This window comes from Ambystoma mexicanum, chromosome 2q (assembly GCF_040938575.1).
Source record: "Ambystoma mexicanum isolate Mex_15411 chromosome 2q, UKY_AmexF1_1, whole genome shotgun sequence".
In the NCBI taxonomy this organism is placed as follows: Eukaryota; Metazoa; Chordata; class Amphibia; order Caudata; family Ambystomatidae; genus Ambystoma; species Ambystoma mexicanum.
In genome coordinates this window covers 109,076,573-109,097,900 of record NC_090924.1, presented here as the reverse complement: position 1 = coordinate 109,097,900, position 21,328 = coordinate 109,076,573, and the positions used below count along the sequence as shown (strand labels likewise).

Sequence of the window (21,328 nt, the reverse complement as noted above, 5' to 3'; positions counted from 1 at the left end):
CGAACTTGTGGCCCTGAAACGAAAGTGCAGGGCGGCAGAACGGAAGTGGCAAACCTCAGGTTCATCCAATGAGAAACTGGCCTGCCGCCTGCTCCAGAGGCAGTACAGACTCTCCATCCGTGCCAGGAAAAGAGCCCACATACAGGGACAGGGTTACAGTGCAACCAACAACACAGCAAAACTTTTCAAGATTTGCAGGGAACTAGCCAACCCTTCTGCAGTCTCCTCCTCCCCTTCTCCTTCCCAGGCCCCCTGCAACGCACTGGCCACACACTTCACCATCAAAACTCAGGACATCCTAATCACCCTTGCTCCACACCCTCACAGCCCATCACACACACCCTTTCCTCCCTTGGCACCCCCACCCTCCTCCTTCTGCCCGGTCACACCTGAAGAAGTTACCAGAGTTGTCCACCCCATGAAGGTCTCTTCTAATAAGGTTTCCCCTTGCTCATCCAGAACCATCAAGGATAACATTGGCTCTTCTGCCCCTGCACTCGCTGATTTCTGCAATCACTCTTGACACTGGATCTTTCCTCTCCTCCCTTAAGCACTCCCTTGTGTGCCCACTCCTGAAAAAACCTTCAGCAGACCCTACCTGCCCTGCCATCTACCACCCTATTTCCATCACCCCTTTCCTGGGAAAGCTGCTGGAGAAGCTAGCATTGCCCCAACCCAACTCAAACACCAAACTTGTTGGAGGTCTTCACGACCATCAATCTGGATTCCGGGCATTTAGAGGCACAGAAACTGCTCTTCTGAATAACATTGAAGAACAACTTGCATCTATGTCCTTCAACTCCCCAGCTGTCCTCATCATTCTCAATCTCTCTTCTGCCTTTGACACAGTCCCCAGGGTTCTATCCTCTCCCCTTGGCTTTTCAACATCTACCTAGCACTGCTTGCACACCTCATCTCCTCCTTCTCCTCCAACTTTCAGTGTTACGCAGACGACACAGAGCTCTTTTTCAAACTTCCTGCTGACCCTTTTACACCCTCCATCATCCCTGACTGCCTATCTGCCATTCAGTCCTGGTACACCTCCAATGATCTCTGCCTCAACGCCTGTAAAATTGAGCTCCTTCCCATTCAGATCCCTGCTCGCTCCTTCCTCCCTTCACTCTGGCCTTCCTCCTTGGGCTCCCCCCCTGCTCTTCCTTCTGAAGCCAAAAACCTTGGAGTACTCTTCGACTCCTCTCTCTCCTTCCTCCCTCACACTCATGACATTGCCCAGAAGTCCCACATTCAGCTCTTCCTTCTCAAAGGAATTCTCCCTTTTCTCACTTTTCCCCAGAGGCTTAATGTTACCCGAGCCCTGGTTCTCTCTAGAAGCCCAGGGACCGCATCTCTCCTGCCCTAAAAAGTCTGCACTGGCTCCCAGTTGCTGCAAGGATTACTATTAAATCCCATCATCCACAAGGCTTGCATCATACAGAAGGCTCTCTGGGCTCGGGAACCACACTATCCTCAACTTGATCTTATTAAATACTCTCCCTCTAGACCACTATGCTCCTCTGGCATCACCTCTTTGTGTGTAAAGCTAAACAGAGGGTAGGTGGTTGTTCGTTTCCTCAGCTGGCTCCCTCCTATGGAGCAACCTCCCCCTCCCCCTGCGCCTTGAGCAGGACCTTCTTAAATTCCGGAAGCTCCTTAAGACTTACCTCTTTACCTCCTCCTTCCCTTCCACTCTCCTCTGCTAATCCCACAGTTGCTGGGATTGGTGTCTGGGGCCCTTATGCATCCTCGGGGCCCCTGACCTCCCAAACCTAATCGGCCCAGCTCCCGTCTACCCTCAGCACTCTCATTGGCACACCCTCCGCCCTGGAGGCTCGCACTTACACCTAACGCGGCTCCGGGCGTGTAGCACTCAAGAATCATAGCAAGTCATCTGTGGCCTCACCCATGAGCTCAGACTCCCCAGCACTTACACCCTCTGCCCTCTTCCTTGCTGCACTTGCACATTCTGAATAATTACAGGGCATAGTAGGTTCGTCCTTTTTCCTTTTTCTCCTCCCACTGCTCTTAAATATTGTGTTGGTAATGTGTTTCACTCCCTTGTTCCCTCCCTTCGCCCTGTAGGTGCTTTGAAACAGTATTTTACTTGCTGTATTAGCGCCTAACAAGCAAACAAATAAATAAATCATGTCCTGTGGGTCTTCTGAGGTAATCGATGTGGCAGTCTTTTCTTCATCGTGCCAGGTTCATCCAGCTGTCCAGTGCCATGAACCAACTCACCAGAGCATTGAACCTCAGACTAGCCAGAGCTAAATCCAGATGCAGAAAGCGATCTCTGCACCAGTGACCGCTACAACCCTTGAACGGAACAAGAAACAAAGCACAAGGTCTAGCACATCCAGGAGCTTCTGAAATGGTCCCTAAGAGAATCAGAGTACAGGGGGTGAGTTAAAATATCCGTTTACACCCCCAACCCTACCTCCATATCCTGATGGATATTATATGTCTTACTTTAATAGTGTACATGTTTCTCGTACCCCAGTGTTGGGCGTTTTCTTTGAATAACTGTGTGGACTGAGCAGCCCTCTTTTCCCTTCTTAATGAAAGCCTGACTGCTCTGACTTGCTACTTATCTTAAGAGGGGTTTGGCTTGATAATTTGTTGTTCCGACTGGAGGCTGGATGGTTGTTCAGCCCTCATCAGAGGGTTGTATACAATTCTCCATAACACAAACCTACACCATCAATGAACTGTACAGCTCCAGAAGTTCTTTACTTTAACAGACCAGTATCACCAGCAGCTACACAGCAGCCCTTTTTGACTGAAGATCCTCTTCTACTCAGAATGGACATGTCACTGGGAAACGGGGGCAAAGGGAGGATCCACCACTGTTGTCCTCTCACCTTGAGAGGATCTGAGTGCTGACAGGCCGCAATCCGAGAATGGCAAAGATCTCGGACTGCAAGGTTCCATGTACCATGGATTGTTTTTGGAAATGCACCAGAAGCAAAGTCCTACCTTTATCATTGGGCCCTGTACGTACAAATTTGAATTTGCATTTATTTGCTGAACAAGGATGTCAACTTCAATCAGAAAGGACATTTACAGATGGCATAGGCATTCGCCAGAAGGGTGCTTGTATAATAGCACAAAAACAAGAACAAACGTTGAGCCAGTTTATGTGAGTGTGAACAAAGTGGGACAAACCTGGGACAAAATAAGGTTACTTGCAGAGGTAACATTAACCTGGGGAAATGGGAAAGCAAGTAATTCGAACTTAAGAGAAGTACTGTACAAATATCCAAAATTACATTACAGTGTGACACTGGAAATTGTGGGGTCAGGTAGATCGGGCAACGAGGAAGGGAGATCCTCCACTTTGGCAAGTAAGAAGACCAGCATTGAATTGATCCACAGTTGGGCTGGCTTTGATTGCCATGGGCAGGGGGTTCCAATCGCATATGGAGAAAGTGAGAAGCAAAAGGAGGCACAAGGAGCATAGGTCAGCAAGGTTGAGTGCATAGGAGGAGTGGAGAAAACCAGATAGTAAATAGACAGAGATAGTCAGCCAAGTTCTCAGGATTAAGACCACTGATAGCTTTGTAGACTAGGAGAAGAAACTTGAAAAGGGAGCAGTTGTGCATGGAGAGCCAATCAGCATGCTGTCAGTAGGTAGATGCGGGGGAGGATATGTATAGGTGGCAGAGTGTGCAGTTAGTGAAGTTGAGAACTTCGTCTAGCAGTAAGAGAGAAGAAGGAGTAGAGATGAGGGCCCAGGAGCAGGCACAGCAGTTGTCTATTAGGCCTTTGCTAAGCACGAGTGTGTAGAGTAGAGCTTTCATAGAGTGGTAAGAAATAGACAAATGTTCTGAATGCTGAGAATGTTAATATGAGCAGCTGAGGCATTGGTAGTGATGAATAGTTGCAGGGGGCGCCAAGGTTGCAAGCCTTGGGTGAACGAGCAAGGAGGTCAGTATTAAGGCTATCCCAGGGGCAGGATACTCGACCCGGTTTCAACAACCAAAATATGAGTGAAATGCAATAAGGAAACAAAGGGACTTGTTGCCAATGTTATCGTATGGAGGACAGCGGGGGCAGACACACTGCGTTAACTTATCCCCTGACTCCAATTTACCCAGAGGTCATTATGGATCATCTGAGGGTTATTGGGGGCTCTTTCTTCCGCTGTTGGTTCCAGTGAGTGGGGTCCAGGAGTTGCGGGTTTGAGGATTCTTCTGGTCTGGTGCAGCTGCTAGATGCAACCTCTGTCAATTAAATAATGCATGAAAAACAGATGCAGACCTCCTCAGAACGCTTCACAGGTTGGAGAAAAACACGTTCCAGTGACGGTTTCTGCACGGGCGACAACAGGCGTCCTTCCAGTCATGGTCACAGAAGCTGCTCCAGTACAGAATCCCTTGATACTGAACGGTGACGCTTCTGACGAGGCATCCCACGAGAGAGCTGATCAGTAGACTGAGCAGTCCACGGACACTTCCAAAGAGTCAGAAGGGCAGGATACTCGAGAAGGCACTGAGACTAGTTGGTCCCACTAGACCAAGGGCTGAAGCACCACTCAGGGTCTTCGGAGATCAGGCGGAGGAGCATTGCTTCAACATGCGGACTACTGGAGGGGATAATGGCCACTTCAGGGGTCGTCTTTGGGTCATTAACGGATAAGCTCTTCAGCAGGCTGCTCTTCTTGGAGGAATTCTTGGCTCCAACTATGATATGAAGAAAAGGCTGCAGAGGGTTCTCTTCTCATCCAAATTCGAGCTAGAAGCAAGTTCAAGCCCATTAATAGTAAGGATCTGCTCCATTCAAACAGCCAGTAGTTGTCCAACCAGTGACAACTACTGGTTTCACATTTTCCCCAAACCTAGACGCTCTGGCGCCAAGGATGTGGAGTGGGACTAGACAGTCCCATCCCCTTCCTGGGCCACACACAAAGGCAGCATTATACCACAAAAGCGTTAGCTTTCCCAGGCAAGTGCATGACCTTATAAGGGATTTTTTGACCTGGCAAGGCAGGAAGGCCAACAATATGGCCAAACAAGCAAACGAAAATATTGTGGCAGTGCCATTTTAAGGCACTAGCCATGTTTAGTAGCCATATGCGGTAAATGCGAATGTGCACACTAAAAGTAATGAAAAATTGGTAAAGATGTATCTGCTGCCACCAGCTTTTCTTAAGGCACATATAAATGTATCCAAAAATCACCAGAGTAAAAGTCTAGGGTGATACACAAGTATCACTATTGCACTGGACTGTAAGGTGCTGTGTGCAATGTTAAAAAGTACAAGAATTCAAAATGCAAACAATTTCCCAGTACCGATAGTCCGAGGGACTGATCCGTTTCCCCATAACAATGAGCAAAAGACAAAGAAAGTGAAGCTGAAGGCGTAACTTCCCTTCAAAAAGTCAAACAGACTTAAAAACACAGCAAAAGGAATGGGGATCCGCAGGAACTATGGAGGGAAAATTGCAAAGAGAGAAGGATTTCGTAACAGTCAGGCCGAAGGTGATAGGAGAGGGGACAGCAGGGATGGTGTTGGCAGTGGGAAAAAAGTAGGCTTCTATTTTGATGAGTTCAGCATGAGGAAGCTGAGAGCCATCCAGTGACAGATTGTAGCGAGGCCCTTGGGAATCTGTTCTGAAATGGCTACGGCGAAGGAGGAAAAGGAAAAGAAACATGTGTAGTCAGCAAAGAAGCAATAGTGAAATCCAAAGGATAAGTCCACCGAGGGCAGTGGTATATAGGGTGTAGAGCATACATATAAGGACTCATACTAGGGGACGTGCCGACAGGGCGATGGGGTGGGGTCAGATATTTGCGAGTTTCAGGACATTTTTAATGGAACGACCTTCCAGATGGGAGGCATTCCAGGTGAGAGCAGGTTTGCGAACCCAAGGTCAGGGAGGGTGAGGAGGAGAGGGATGTGATTGACAGTGTCAAAGGCAGGAGAGACCCAAATGGATGGGTTTAGAAAAGGGTTTGGAGTGGTAAGCGAGCATCAGAGAGAACGCTGGAGACATACATGAGTGCAGTCTCAGTGAAAAATTTACTATGGAAGCCAAAATGAAATGGATCTCCAAGACAAATACCCTCAATGTAATTAGTGATTCCGGTTGAAGATCAGCCACTCAAGGACTTTTGAATAATGGGGTATGAGGGAAGCTGTGCGATAATTTGCCAGGACATTTGGGTCAACAGAGGGTTTCTTCAAAAGGGGAAGAAAAGTTGCAGATTTAAGGAGGCAAGGAAGAGTCCAGCCGGGTGATAAGAGGTTAAATAGCTCTTAGATGTGAGGGCAGATAATTAGAACTAAGTCTTTGACAGTTTGAGAAGCAAACAGGTCGATGAGAGCGCAAGCTGGGTTGGTGGTGCGAAGGATGGGAGCTAATTCCGTAGGGGAGAAGTAGTCAAAGGTAGAAACGGTTGGGTAGAGGTGGTGGACAGAAGGAGGAAGAGGAGGAGAGATAGAGAAGGGATGAGAGTGTCACATGGTGTGCAGTCATAATATTGAGAAAAAAAGTCGAAAGTCATAATCTCGAAAAAACACGCTGAAAAAAAAGTTGAATAATTAATTTTTTTATTTGCATTTATTTTTTGGCTCTAGCATGTAAACAAAAAAGGTAAACAAAAAAAAGGGGGAGGTTTAGGGGAGAACCACTCCCCCCATTTCGAATAAAAAACATTTTTAAAAAATCAACTTTCGATTTTTTGGTTTTCGATGTTATGACAATAGACCATGCCACGTATTTTAGAGATTTTAAGAAAAAGAAGTGAGCAAAGTTATTAGCAGAGAGAGAGAGAGGTGGCAATGACTATTGACTTGGGAGGGGTGCAAAAAGCTTGGCGGGTAGATGAAGGTTTGCAGGGATGATTGCGAAGGGAGGAGATTAGGTTTGTGAAGAGGTTGTGTTAGAGTCCAGTGAACGGGCAAGGTTAGCAAGGGAATTTGTGTAGGCTAGTTGTAGGATGAAAGTCTGATATGCGCCAGCGTCGTAGGTCACAACACATGTTTGTCTTGAGGGTCTAGACCTTGCAGGTGATCCAGAGCTGGGGATAGGTTGGTGTGAAGAAGCGTGCAGCAAAATGGTGTTGGTGAAGGGGAATCAAAAGTTCACAGTGAAAATCAGAAAATGCACGGTCAATTGAAGAGGCCTGATTATATTACAGAGACAGGAGAGAGGTCTTCACATCATCAAGTAAAGAGCAAGAGAGTCCTGCTTGAATTTCCTCTAGGTCAGTGAAGAGGAGAGGGGAAGAGTAGAGGGTGGAGAGACCGAGATGTTGAAGTGAACAATGGAGCAATCAGAAGCTGATGGGTCGATTGTGAAGTCAGAGGAGAGAATGAACTAGCGACAAAGACAAGGGGCCTCATTATGACCCTGCCGATTCGGAAACAACGGTGGCGGTAAATCCGCCGCCACCGTTGTTTCCGGACAGGCTGATTCCGAGTTCTACTGGCGGGAGGTGTCACTCCCGCCAGGTCAGACCTGGCGGGAGTAACAGCACCCACCTGCAGGGGGAAACGGAAACACCGGCTCTGTCATAGACAGAACCAGTGTTTCCATTGCCCCCATCCCCATGGAGTCCAATAGGACTCCATGGGCATGGGGATTCCCATGGAGTCCTATTGGACTCCATGGGAATGGGGATTTACGGAATTCCGCCTCCGGAATTACCGGGTCACCAGGGTTGTAATGCCGTGGTGATTCCGGCAATCACAGAGGCAGAATGGAATGTCGGGTACGGCGGCAGCCTGACGGTTTTTCCGGCACGGCTACCGCCGGACTCGTAATGAGGCCCAATGTCAAGAGAGTTCCCAGGAGAATGGGTAGGCTGTTCATGGAGGAAGTAGAGGGAGTGATTAGATGGAATTAGGTGGGTGGCTTTCAGATGCTTTAAGGAACAAGGCTCTTGCATGAAGCTAATGACCATCTAACAGCTTCATCCCTGCTGAAAGTGTCAGGAGAGGGCAGCATAGAATGGACATTGAGCCTGAAATTAAGACTACATTTAACAAGTGGATGTTGGCTAATGAAAGAATAATTTGAATTCCATGGAGACATATTTCAAAATAGAAGTAAACTGGTCTTTCCAAGAATTATGCAAAGCATGTACAATCTGTAAAATAGCAAGCTTGCACAGAGCACATTCGCACACATGCACACAAAAAAAACGATACACCCACCAATGAACACAAAACATTCACACAAGGCGACTGCCTTCCATTCTATATTTGCACACATACCACAATGAATGTGCAGATATTTTGCAAGAAGAAATTACAAAACAGTGTAATACAAATTGCACTTTCATCTATTGGTATGGAATCATTGTGGATTGGGGAGCACAGCCATTGCACCACACATGCACACCTTCCATAATTCTGGATACATGAGCTGATCTCCAGTCATGGTACAACTCCAAATATCACCCTAATGTCAATGCCTGAAACACAAGGAGAATAGAAAGAATCTTAGCTCACACCTAGCATGTCTCCTGACAGACAGCATGCTCCTGAGTAACCACCTACCTTTCGGGGATAAGTGTAATGTCTCATACTTCCCTCACCACACAGAAGTAAACAGGGGCATTAATGAAACAATGAAGATTTCTGAAGCAGGACTAGGATTAGTCATATTGGAAATGTCAACATAAGTATTATGTGTGTGCCTCTACATATGCTCCACTGAAGGGCGCACTGTTGCTGCCTGTGTGGGGTGAATGGGTGCTGTTATGTGTTTTTTGACTGCTGCCTGTGAACTAACTGTACTTTTGTGAGGGAAGCTTGTTCTAAGTACCGCAACTCTTCTGTACATGGGAAGTATGTCATGCTGCTCATGCGGTACTCCGGGTCGTACTAGAACATAAAATCGGCCCAGACATCAATGAAAAAGTGGCTCACAATCACACATTACAATTCGTTACTTTTCAGACAGAGTACTACCCAAGGAGGTGGATTTTGGAAAAATGTGTTACACACAATTCATTTGAAAGCATTTTTTTTAGTAAAATTGATTAAAGGTGGTGATAAAACTGGCCCCACTCTGGCCAAAATAACTATCCCATATTAAAACCATGGGTTGGCACTTTGGTCTTTGCCCTATGGGCCAGTCTGCGCCTGGCTGTACCCCTTCGGTGTGCATGTATGATGAAATTATGCGTGCGTTGTACCTCTTCTGTGTGTCTGAAAAAAGCTTGCAGATGCTGTATGTGTTATGTACATAGAGAAAGTGCTCGTGTGTGTTCTTTTCCCCAAGCGCTTCAACTGCAATCACTTTCCACAAAACACATCTTTGACCATTGTCAAAAATCACAACAAAGTATACACAGAAGTAAAGCAGTGCTCACCTTTACAAGGAAAGGACGCAGACTGCTGTCATGGGCCAGGTATCCCAGAATACTCTGTAGCATTTCAGTCTGTAATGGAAGGCACGATTTAAGACCTGGTGTGATCTCCTGGTTAAAGGTGGACTGTTAAAGCATCCTCAGACCTTTAAGCACATTTGCACATTTATTAACAAGGCTCAGAGCGTACCAATGCACCTAAAAACAATAAAAAAACTGCGAAGGTTGAACAATTTAACAACCTTTATTGAATACACTGAAGTTTAAAAAAATCTTAGTTCCCAGTAACAGTGATGCCGGCAGGCAGCCCAACGAGTTTCGCCACAAGCTAGTGGCTTGTTCACAGTGACTCCACCCTCGTGAAAACAACAGTTAAAACACCAGTATGGTGAACACTGAAAATGTGACTTCATTGCACTTTTGTTATACAGCCACATTGGTTTGGGCTGACTACAATATTTTAGTTACAGTGCTTTAATCTTGCATTTAGCCACAAATGTGTCCAAAACTTTTGGCTGCTATGCATTTCAATGTTTAACCATAAGGCATTGTGTGGCTCATAGGGCACATCTATTAGGTTTACCACGTTTACCAAGATGTACATACCGATGCAAAAAAAATGTGAATTACAGTAGTGCATATCCCAATTGTAAGGTTTCTCTAGATACATATATTTTGACTGATTGTCATGTATGGCATTCGCTCCTACATACGATACCAGATATATTGAACAATTAGTGTAGTTCACGTATATCACTTCATGCGCCCTAACCTCAGCCAGTTCAATGCATGTTAGCGTTTCAATGCCATTATATATCATCCGCCCAAACTGTGAAGAGCTCGATGTATCATTCGATATTCATGAGGACCTGTCGGCCTGTCACAGTTGTCAGCCATAGTGATGGATAAGATGTCTAATGCATCACGTAACTATGTGAACATATCAACACATCTATTATGGGTCTGCTAAAGTGACAATGCAATCTATAATCTAAAGTGCCTCATATGTTGATCATAATTTTCGCTCGCAAAGATCTCCTGTTCTTTGCTATGACGTAATTGTCACTACATTAGCACAATAATGATCCGTGCATAGTGCATTCATATAGGAATATGTAAACAGCCGAACCTTCATTACAAATTCAGCAACATATATGATATCTTTAATGATGGATTTTGTATCTTGTCCATTGTTAATAAAGAGCATAATAAACACGTTAGAAATGTATTCAATAAAGTGCCTAGTGCATCAAGTTTGAACATTGGGGCATTTACAGTTCTCATATAGATGTTTGCATTGCTCACGCAAACTTACAATTAGCCTAACAAGAGTTGACATGAGACAAATATAGAAGCCATTATATTTTTTTATAGTCCCCTTTGGTGGCAACAATGAGGAGGCAACTTGTAAAATCTCTTTGCACAGTCCGCATGAGAATTGCCAGAATATTTCCCTGCCAGATAGCCCCAATAATTAAAAAATGCAGACTGCAGGTTATCTCAGTGTTACAATTAAAATTCCTAAAAATCCCAGGAGGGGGAAAGGAGAATAGGCAAGAAAACAGTGTGCATAATAACTGTAACCCTTCTCTATCGTGAGTTGGGGGATGGGAGACAATAAAACCCATGAGAGGTATCAAATATCCAGTGTCCCCTTATTCAAAATATGCTCATAAGCAGAAACAATTCTATAACAACTGCACTATCATTCATATACTATGGATGATCAAAAACTGCACGAAGTGAGAGTAAAAAGCATAATATTATATTCCATTATATGCAACATGTCATCTACCAACACTGTGCGATTCACATGTCTTTTTACATATTCACATTGATAGTATCTTATACCCCCAAAAATGTATGCAATTATTTGTCTACATTGTGGCCAACAGGATTCTTACTCTCAAAGTCTATAATAAATCTTGTTTCTTCCTGTCGAAGTAACCGTTCAGTATCGACCACCTCTGGGGCCGACGATTATCTTGTGTATGCCAAAGAATGCCAAACCTTTGGGATCTCTGTCATGGAATGCCAAACAGTGTTTTGCCATGGGGTAGGCGCAGTCCTTGTTGATAATGGCTCTCACATGTTGTAAGATGCACATTTTGCACCTCCGACATACCACTTGAGGCATGAGCAGGTCAGTACATAGACAACGAATTCCGATTCACATGTAATTTTTCCCTTGATGTGTACAGAATGTCTCAGACTTGGATGAGTATAAGTGTTACAATTCTGGGCATATTTACATATTTTAAATCTAGTACATTAAAAAAAACATCTCCACCTTTGGAAAGCCAATTGAAGCTCTCACCAGTTTTTCAGAAACCCCAAACTATTAGCTAATGTAGCCTTAATTGAGATACTCTTTCAAAGGGTGATGTCAGGGCGATCGTTTAATGTCCTGCCTAGGTCTTTGTCAGCCTCTAACACTTTCCAGTATTTGTTTACCATTCATTTCATGGTTTGGGAATGGCTTCCAAATGTTAGAATAAGTCTAGTAGTGTTTTCTTCTTGTTCACACCCTGAGTCGGATATCTGTTTTGTCAGTAGCTTATGTCTGTCCATGTCTCATACTTTTAAGTATGATCTTTCAATCACTCTCCTTGGGTATTGTTGTAAAAAGTTTTGAGCCGTGATTTGACTGGCTGAATCGAAATCTGCAATATCACTCCACTACTGTCACAAGTCTCTCCCCTTCTCACCTGTTTCTTTTGTGTACTTGCGACCTTCTTGGATTTCTTCTTCTTTACGGTCCGGGATTTGTATAGACCCGAACGCCGCTCTTCGGCATCCAGCGTGTGAGTAGCGGTTCAGTTTCCAGAAGCGTTCACAAAGTCCAGGGTAATTCCAGGAAGTAAATGAGGTACGCTCGGAGGCATAGAGGACCATGAATCGAGCGCGGAAGGTTTTCCAGGAGATTGGAGAGGGAAGGGAACAGGAAGGGATTCAAGGAACTGGGAACAAGGAATCAAGCGAGAGCCCCGCTCGAACTCCGTCTAAGCTCGTCCGACTACAGGTAGCGGTAGTGTTGAGACGCGCAGAGCCGCGGGGGCGTGTCTCTTTTGTAGGATGAGCAGCGTGGAACGCATAGACTGATCCGGAGCATTCTGTTCCGGGCGGTCATGTTGGAAGGATAACTGCATGCAAACCCCTGCGAGTCAGGGACCAGGAGGTCCAGAAAGAACGTAGACGACGGTTCATGACAACTACCTTCGTATTCGAAGGAGTTCTCCATATGGAATACTCCATAGGAGATTTTTTGGATGTGCACTCTTAGCGTGTAAGGCGATATTGGCCCCTGTTGCTTTTCTGTGTAATTCACACATTATTTTTTAGCAATGATTTTGACTTGTACATCCAGAAACACTTTGGAATGCAGATTGTGATGTTCCGTGAACTTTAGATTGCGATTATTGATGTTCAATAACTTCACAAATTCACACCATCATTTTGTAGTGCCATTCCAAATGACAAACAAATTGTCTATATAACGTAGCCACAATACGATATTGTTGGTATATACTTCATTTTCTTCTGACCAGACCGTGAACTTTTCCCAATGGCCCATCATCAAGTTGGCATATGATGGCACGAATGTAGTGCCCATGGCTATGCCATGGGTTTGTCAGAAGACTTCATTATTAAAAGGAAGATGTTATTCTGCAAGCAGAGATCTATCATTTCGGGAATCATTTTGGAATGCTGTAAATGATTGAGAAAACGAGTGTTAAAGAAAAATTAACATGCCTGTATACCGTCAGTGTGTTGAATAGACGTATATAGGGATACTACATCCATAGTTGCCAATGCATATGTGGATTCCCACGGGAGATTGTCTATTTTAGATAGGAAGTCAGTATTATCCCTTACATATGACGGTAATGAGGGTACAAAAGTGCAAAGTACTTCATCCACAAATTCTGACAAATTTTCAAGGAGGAATCCACTGAGGGTCTCACCGGTGGCTTGGTGGGGTTCTTGTGGACCTTGGGGAGGAAGTAAATGGCTGGAGTAGTAGAATGTTTTGTGAATAGAAATTTAACCATATCTTCTTCTAAGATGCCTATGTTCTGCCATTTCGTCAAGAAAGTCCACACCTTCCGTTCCAATGCCTTTATTGGATTGGTAGTTATCTTCCATAACAGGTGACGTAATTGAGTTGTTTGTATGCCTCTTAAATGTAGTCACTTTTATTCATTATGACGATATTACAGCCTTTATCGGCTGGTTTGATAATATACTTATAGTAAGCCCAGATCTGCCAAGACCTTTTTCTGTTTATTGGACAAATAGCTTTTCGGTTGGAGCCTCGTCTTTCTTTCAAATCGTCAATGACTACATTCAAGAAGGTCTCGATATGGCAGTGCTGGGCACCTTGAGGGCTGAATTTCGCTTTACATTTTAATCGACTCGTAGAAGGCCAGTCTGTACTTATGCCTAAAATATCAAGGTCCGCGGAATCTTCACAATCTTCCATATAGCTTTCCTTTTTTAGATTGGCAAGTGTTGTCAAGGTGTCCATTTCTGCAATTGTAATTTCCGTGCGACCCTCCAATGTCAGTTTAGGTTTTTTCTTATAGGGGTTGGTGGCAAAGAATTTTTTTAGACTTCATTTCCGTACAAAGCTATCCAGATTTATCCTAGTCTGAACATAATCGAAGCTTGCCAAGGGGCAAAAATTAAGGCCCAATTTCAATATTTTGATTTCTTCATTTGTTAGTACATGGTCAGACAGATTGATGATTTGTTGTCTATTCATAGCTTGCATTAGGAACAAGTTACTTACCTGTAACTGTTGTTCTCCAGCATGGGTCTGGCATGGATTCACATGCTCATGAATATTCCCCGTCGTCAGGCTGGGAATCCTCGGTAAAGAAAAAACCAGTATCAGTTTCGTTTCTGATCTGTCTTTCGTAGTAACAACCAATCACTGGTCTCTGCGTCATACTGACCAGAGCCAATGACTGCCCTCTACCTAAGCACCGCCTCTGGCAGCCATCTTCAGATTTGGAAGCACGTGAAGTGGCAGTATGACCAAGTGAAGAGCCGCAGAGGGGTAGGCGGGAGGGTTCGCATGTGAATCCATGCCAGACCCATGCTGGAGAACAACAGTTACAGGTAAGTAACTTGTTCCTTCTCCAGCATGGGGTCTGGCATGGATTCACATGCTCATGAATAAAGAATACATAGAGTACACACATGCACAACCACGGGAGGCGGCAAAGGCTCAACATTAAGCATTACATCAAACTCAACATTAAGCATCTTACCTCCTCACCAGGCTCACCTCAGGCGAACAGGTTGCGCAGCACTGCTTGGCCGACCCTGGACTCCTCCCTGGAATCCCGATCGACGCAGTAGAATTTCGTGAAGGTGTGCGTCGACCTCCACGTAGCAGCCCTGCATATGTCCAGCAGGGGCACACCAGAAAGGAACGCCGTGGTAGCTGCGATCGCTCTGGTGGAATGGGCTCTCGGACGGCCAGGCAGCGGTCGGTTTGCCAACCGATGACAGTACATGATACAGCCGGAGAGCCATCTGGAAATGGAAGCCTTCGAGAGAGCCTTCCCCTGATTGACAGGTCCAAAGTTCACAAAGAGTTGTGACGTCTTCCGAAAACACTTCGTGCGGTCCACGTAGAACTTCAGCGCTCTAGCCACATCCAGCGAGTGCAAAGTCCTCTCAGCCGGCGACAAAGGCGACGGGAAGAACACAGGCAACACGAAGGGTTCGTTGAGATGGAAGTCCGACGGTACCTTGGGCATGAAGGAGGGGTGCGTCCTGAGCACTACCCTCGTGTCGTGAAAAGTCAAGTACGGGGCCTTGCAGGAAAGGGCCTGGATCTCTCCCACCCGTCGTGCGGAGGTGATGGCCACAAGAAACGCTGTTTTCCACGACAGAAACTTCAACGGGGCCGAGTGCAGAGGCTCGAACGGAGGTCCCATGAGCTTGGTCAGCACCACGTTGAGCTCCCACGCCGGGGCCGCCGCCTTCACCGGCGGGAACGATCTGAACAGTCCCTTCATGAACTCTTTCACCAGACGATGAGACCACAGGGATGTCCGGCCCGTGGTTCTGGTGTAACGGGAGATCGCAGCAAGATGAATCTTGATGGACGCGTGTGCCAGTCCAGCTTTGGCCAGCGTCAGCAGGTACGGCAGTACCTGGGGAGCCGTAATCCGTAGAGGGTTAATCTTCTGTGCGTGGCACCAGACAGAGAACCTCTTCCATTTGTGTCCGTAGCATTTAAGAGTCGAGGACGCCCTGGCCTTTGCAAGAACCTCTCTGCAGTCGGCCGGTATGTCGTATCCTCCAAACTCTAGCGCTGCAGGAGCCAGGCCTGCAAGTTCAGCGATTTCGGGTCGTGGTGGAGGATGGCGCCTCCTTCCCTGGAGAGTAGATCCGCGTCCACCGGCAGCTTGATTGGCGGGGACGCTGACAAGTCCAGAAGGTCCGGGAACCATATCTGCCTCGGCCACGCAGGTGCGCCTAGGATCATCCTGCACCGTGACCTCTTGAGCTGGTTGACGAGCCGGATTAGCAGTGGCAAAGGAGGGAACGCGTAGAGGAACAGGCCCTCCCAGGGGAACGAGAAAGCATCGCCCATGCTCCTTGCCTGGGGAAACCTGCTGGCGAACCTCCGGCACTTGGAGTTCGTCACCATCGCGAACAGGTCGATCTGGGGTGTGCCCCACCGTCGGAAGAGGCGATCCACTAGATCCTGCCGTAGTTCCCACTCATGGCACGAGCACAGCTCCCTGCTGAGTGAGTCGGCGATGGTGTTTTTTATCCCTGCCAGATGAAACGGCACCAGAAACATCCTTTGGGCGACTGCCCAATGCCACAGGTCCTGCGCCTCCTTGGACAGTGCTGGGGACCTGGTTCCGCCCTGTTTCTTGATGTAAAACATGGTGGTGGTGTTGTCGGTGAAGATCCTCACCACCTTGCCCTTGAGGGACGGAAGGAAGGACCTGAGGGCCCAGAACACTGCACGGAGCTCCAGGATGTTGATATGGAGGGACTTCTCCGTCGGGAGCCAGAGGCCTCTCGCGTGCAGATTTTCGGTGTGCGCTCCCCACCCTTCCAGGGAGGCATTCGTGGTCACTGTCTCCTGGTGGTCTGGGGTCTGGAAGTCCATGCCCGCCGTCAGATGCGCGCGGGTGCCCCACCACTGGACCGCTCGGCGGAAACTCTCGTTGAGTGTGATCTTCTCCTCGAAGCCGCCCGTCGTTTGGATCCAGCGCGCGTCCAGGAACTCCTGCAACGGGCGCATCCGGAGCCTGCACATGGGAATGAGGTAGATGCAAGAAGACATCATTCCGAGGAGGGACTTGATGGACCTCACCTTGGCCGCGTCGGAAACTAACATCCGCTGTACCTTGCCCAGGATGGACCTGGTCCTTTCCTCCGACGGGGAGGCCAGAAGGGACACTGTGTCGAGCTTCGCTCCCAGAAACAGTGCGTTTTGCGCGGGTACCAGGTGGGACTTGGCGTAGTTCACGGAGAATCCCAGGTCCGTGAGAAGTTGGACGGTCCTTGCCGTGTGCTCCACGGCGAGCTCCCTCGTCTTGGCTCGGATGAGCCAGTCGTCTAGGTAGGGGTAGACGTGGATCCCCTCGCGGCGCAGTTGCGCCGCCACCGGTGCAAGGCACTTGGTAAATACCCTGGGTGCCGACCGTAGTCCGAAGGGGAGGGCTTTGAACTGGTAGTGACGCCCTTGGACCACAAACCTGAGGAATTTTCGGTGCCCCTTTAGGATGGGAATGTGGAAGTAGGCATCCTCCAAATCCAACGACGACAGGAAGTCTCCTTCCTCCAGCTGCCCCAGGACGTGCTGGAGGGTGACCATCCGGAACTTTTGTGCCTTGATGAACTTGTTCAGACGTCGCAGGTCTAGGATGGGGCGCCATCCTCCCGTCTTCTTCTTCACGAGGAAGTATCTCGAGTAAACTCCGGAGCCCCGAAGCCTCTTTGGGACGAGTTCGATGACGCCCTTCCTGAGCATCGCCTTTACCTCCAGGAGAAGCTGAGGGACGTGAAGCTCTTTCCTGGCCACGGGGGGGACGCGCGGGCACCTCCTTTGAAACTCGAGCGCGTGGCCCCGGGCTAAGGCGTCCAGCACCCAAAGGTCGGTGGAGATGGACTCCCACACGCTGACGAAGCTCGCCAGCCGGCCTCCCACCGGGGTGCTTCGGTGGGGGCCTGACCCCACGGCCGGTTCAATCCTGTTTCGACGAGGCTTTGCCGCCTTGACCTCCTTGGCGACGACGGCGGGGTCCGCCAGACTTGCCTCGTCCTCTGTAGGCCTCCTGAGACGACGAGCGGGCCGCTTGACGGTAGGTGGAGAAACCGCCGCCGGAACCTTTGGAGGCGCCTTTGCCTCCGCTGCTCCGAAAGGGCTTCCGTCGTTGCTGCAGAACCCCAAGGGCCCGGGCCGTCTCAGTGTCCGCTTTAATGGCCTGAAGGGAATCGTCCACTGTTTTCCCAAACAGGTTGTTCCCATCGAACGGCATGTCCAGGACGCTGGTCTGTACGTCTTGACGGAAGTCCGTAGCCTTGAGCCATCCACGCCGCCTAAGGCACACGCCGTTGCCCAACTGGCGAAACCCAGTGTCGGCGATCTCCGTCGCAATAGTGATGGCGTGGTCCGACGCCACCTCGCCTTCCTGTAGGATCTCCAGGGCATCCGCCCTCTTGTCGTCCGGTAGGAAGTCCAGCAGGGGAGCCAGTTTGTACCATAGCTCCCTGTCGTAGCGGGCCACGATAGCCAAGGCGTTGGCCGCTTTAATCGTCGTCGCTGCAGACGAGATGACCCTGCGTCCCATAGCGTCCAATTTCTTTCCCTCGCCGTCCGGTGGGGAAGTCGATGTGGAGGCCACACCTCCCCGCTTTTTTCCTGGCCGCCAGGGTAGGCTGCGCCCGGAGGCACAGGGGGGCCGCGTCCGGGACCCGGTACTTCTTCTCGTACCGGTCTCTTCTAGCTGGCGTCGTGGAAGGGTTCTTGAGGAGGGCGAGGCCCTCATCCCAAATGTCGTCCAGTAGAGGCACCGCGAGGACCGTCTTCCTCTTGGCCTCGCGCCGTTGATAAAGGAATCCTTCCTTTTTCTTCTCCTCAGGGCAGAGTTGGAAAAGCTCGGATGCCCTGGCGATCATGGAGTGGAACGATCCAATCTCGTCGGGCGGAGAAACCCTGGTGGGAGGTGACGACGGTAGATCCTCGTCGTATACCTCGTCGTCCGTACCCGTCGCTGCCGTGTCAGTCCCCGTATCATCCCCTCGGGTGGACGGGGAGGAGGACTGGACGGTGCGCGACGGCTGAAAAGGAGGTGGAGGGTGAATCCTTCTTTTCTTGGGCGGGGGAACACCAGAAGGTCCCGGTTCAGGATCCCCCGACGGGAGAGGTTCCTCCGTCGGCAACGGTAGTCTTGTCCTTATCTCTGAACATAAGGACTGTATAGCCAACAAAATGGCCGCCGAGTTGTCTTGCGGCACTGGCAGAGGGGAATCCGACGGGCGATCAGGAGCCCCGTCGGCACCCTCGACGATGTCGTCGTCACCTGCGTCGGAAACCATCCCGACGGGCCGGTCTTCTTCCACGCCAAGGCCGTGGCTTAAGACCTCAATCAGCTCTTCCTCTGAGGTTGAGGCCGAATCTACGACGACGCCCTGCCCCCCCTTTTTCTTCCCCGCCGGGGGTTTCACGGGGGTCCTATCGATGGCCACAAAAGAGGACTCCCTCCGAGGTGGCAGGGAGACTCTGAGCCCCGAGGTCGCCACCACTGGTGTAGCCTCCACAGGCTGAGCCAGGGCCGCTGCAACAGTATCGATAGAGGGCTTGGCCGGATGGATTAAGGCCTTCACCACCTTAGGTGCGCTCACCGCCTTATCCTTGAGCGGGGGGACACTGCCTCGCTCCCCCTCCGATGGGGCCTTCGAGCTCGACCTTCCTCTTACCCGACCCAGAGCGTTGGCTCGTGGCTGAAGGTGCCGGGGAGGGTGCGCCCTGCCTGGCGCCCGTAGAGCCCGACCGTTCGGCGCTCCCGGTGCCAGCGGACTCGCGGTGCTTGGCCTTATGTTGGACCGCTCGGATTTCTTCCTCTTCTTCTCGCCTGACGGGCTCTTCCCTTCCAGCCAGTTGGCGAGACGTTGGTGGCGGTCCTTCATGGTCCGTTCCGACATATTGCCAGAAAACGCACAATCCTTCTCCACGTGCGTCTTGTCCTCATGTAAGCAGTAGAGACAACAGGAGTGTTCGTCCTCCTTAAAGACGTTCTGCAGCTGGCATCCAGGGCAGATCCTGAACAGCTTTCCGGGCGTCGAGCTTCCCTTCTCCTGGGCCATGTCCGGGCCTGAGAAACTTCTGGAGTCCTCCAAAAGCGTAGCTCGACGAAATCTTCACCCTTGAGGGGCGCAGACGAATCTGACACGGGTCCCCGTTGATCGGATGGAGAGTCGGTGGAGCTTGAGGCTCTTTTGACCGAAGAAAACGAAGTTTTGGAGAAAAAACGTGAAAAAATAGCACTAACGCTCGAGAGCAATAGCACGAGGATCCCAACACATGAACGTGCGGTAAAAATCTGAAGATGGCTGCCAGAGGCGGTGCTTAGGTAGAGGGCAGTCATTGGCTGTGGTCAATATGACGCAGAGACCAGTGATTGGTTGTTACTACGAAAGACAGATCAGAAACGAAACTGATACTGGTTTTTTCTTTACCGAGGATTCCCAGCCTGACGACGGGGAATATTCATGAGCATGTGAATCCATGCCAGACCCCATGCTGGAGAAAGTTATTCTTCATTTGCCAGAGCGCAGCAATCTGTTTGGAGGGTTGCTGTTTGAATTGGTTGCCCCCCTCCTTGTTTTTTTCTTCCTCCTCTCCCTCGTCCTTTTGTGTTGGAGTTGTTTCCCCGTGTTTTTTTGCTTGTTCGTCCATCTTGGCATAACAACCTCATTTCTTCTAAAAAAATTGAGGCGTACAGTTGGTTCCTCTCATTCGCTCTCAGTCATATCAGATTCTGAGGCCGAAGCTGTTATTGCTTTTTGTCTCATATGGTCAAACCTGTGTGCAAATGTTTACACACAGACTTGTTCATAATCCCCCTTATCTGTTAAAAATTTGCTCTGTTTCCTGAGTTTCTTTCCCTCTTCACTTTCTTTTACCAATTGTTCCAACTCAGCTATCTGTGTTAGAATGTTGGTGCGATCTCTGCCCGCATACTTAACAAGTAATTTTAAAAACATATTGAAAAAGTGATCTGTGGCATCACCCCATTCTCTCAACATAACCGGGTCCTGTTCCTCAAATGACGGTATTGTAAGTATTCTTAAACCACGAGGGATCCTTCCCACATCAAGATAATTTTGTAGAGAATGTTCCTCCCACCATTTGCTTATTTCCTTTTTGCAAGCTTTCTCAAGTTCTTTCAACAATATAATTTCGTTATTGTCTTTAGATTTCTCAATTTTTCCCCTGTCCTTGTTTTTAGTTGATGGTAAAGTCTCATTGAACAGGCTGGTTGCCTGTTCTTTTATTGCTGCCTCTTTGCTGGCCTGGAAGCCATTATGTAAAATGTTCAAAAAATTCAATGTTATTCTTGGCTGCAAGTTGTGCAAAAATCACTGTGTGAAATAGGTCAGAATCTGCGATTAGCAATGTAGTTTACTGTCGCAGGAAAGCACTCTTATAGTACGTGTGCTGCAAGGTGTTTTTAAAAGAGTGCAACTTTGGACCGCCCAGAGAAAAATGCTCTTAACAGACCGATAGCACTCAAAGGAGTAGTTATCCTTTCAGTGTTTTCTGTACGCATCCTCCGACACATCCAGGTCACGCTGTCCTGGGCTTTTCTCCTCCTTTGCTGTCCCATGTCTGTAATGGGCGGTTATTGGTAATTCTTTGTTGCACTCCAAGCTGCACTGGTGAACATTCTTTACCAAAGGTAAAAAAAAGTCAGAAATGCTCCCATGCGCTGTTAAGAAGTATCCGACTGCCAGTGCTACTCCGCGCT

The 21,328-nt window shown here is 48.4% G+C and overlaps 1 protein-coding gene across 2 annotated transcripts in view; it reads right to left on the bottom strand.

Annotated features, from left to right (window-relative positions):
* TELO2 (telomere maintenance 2) overlaps positions 1-21,328 on the bottom strand; it is an 890,041-nt gene that overhangs the window by 647,693 nt on the left and 221,020 nt on the right. Inside the window, exon 7 of one of the 2 annotated variants that reach the window (XM_069646967.1) lies at positions 9,321-9,389. The exons of the other annotated variant lie outside the window; for it this stretch is intronic. Coding sequence (XP_069503068.1) covers positions 9,321-9,389 — 69 coding nt within the window. The remainder of the gene's footprint in view (positions 1-9,320; positions 9,390-21,328) is intronic. 2 annotated transcript variants of the gene reach the window in all.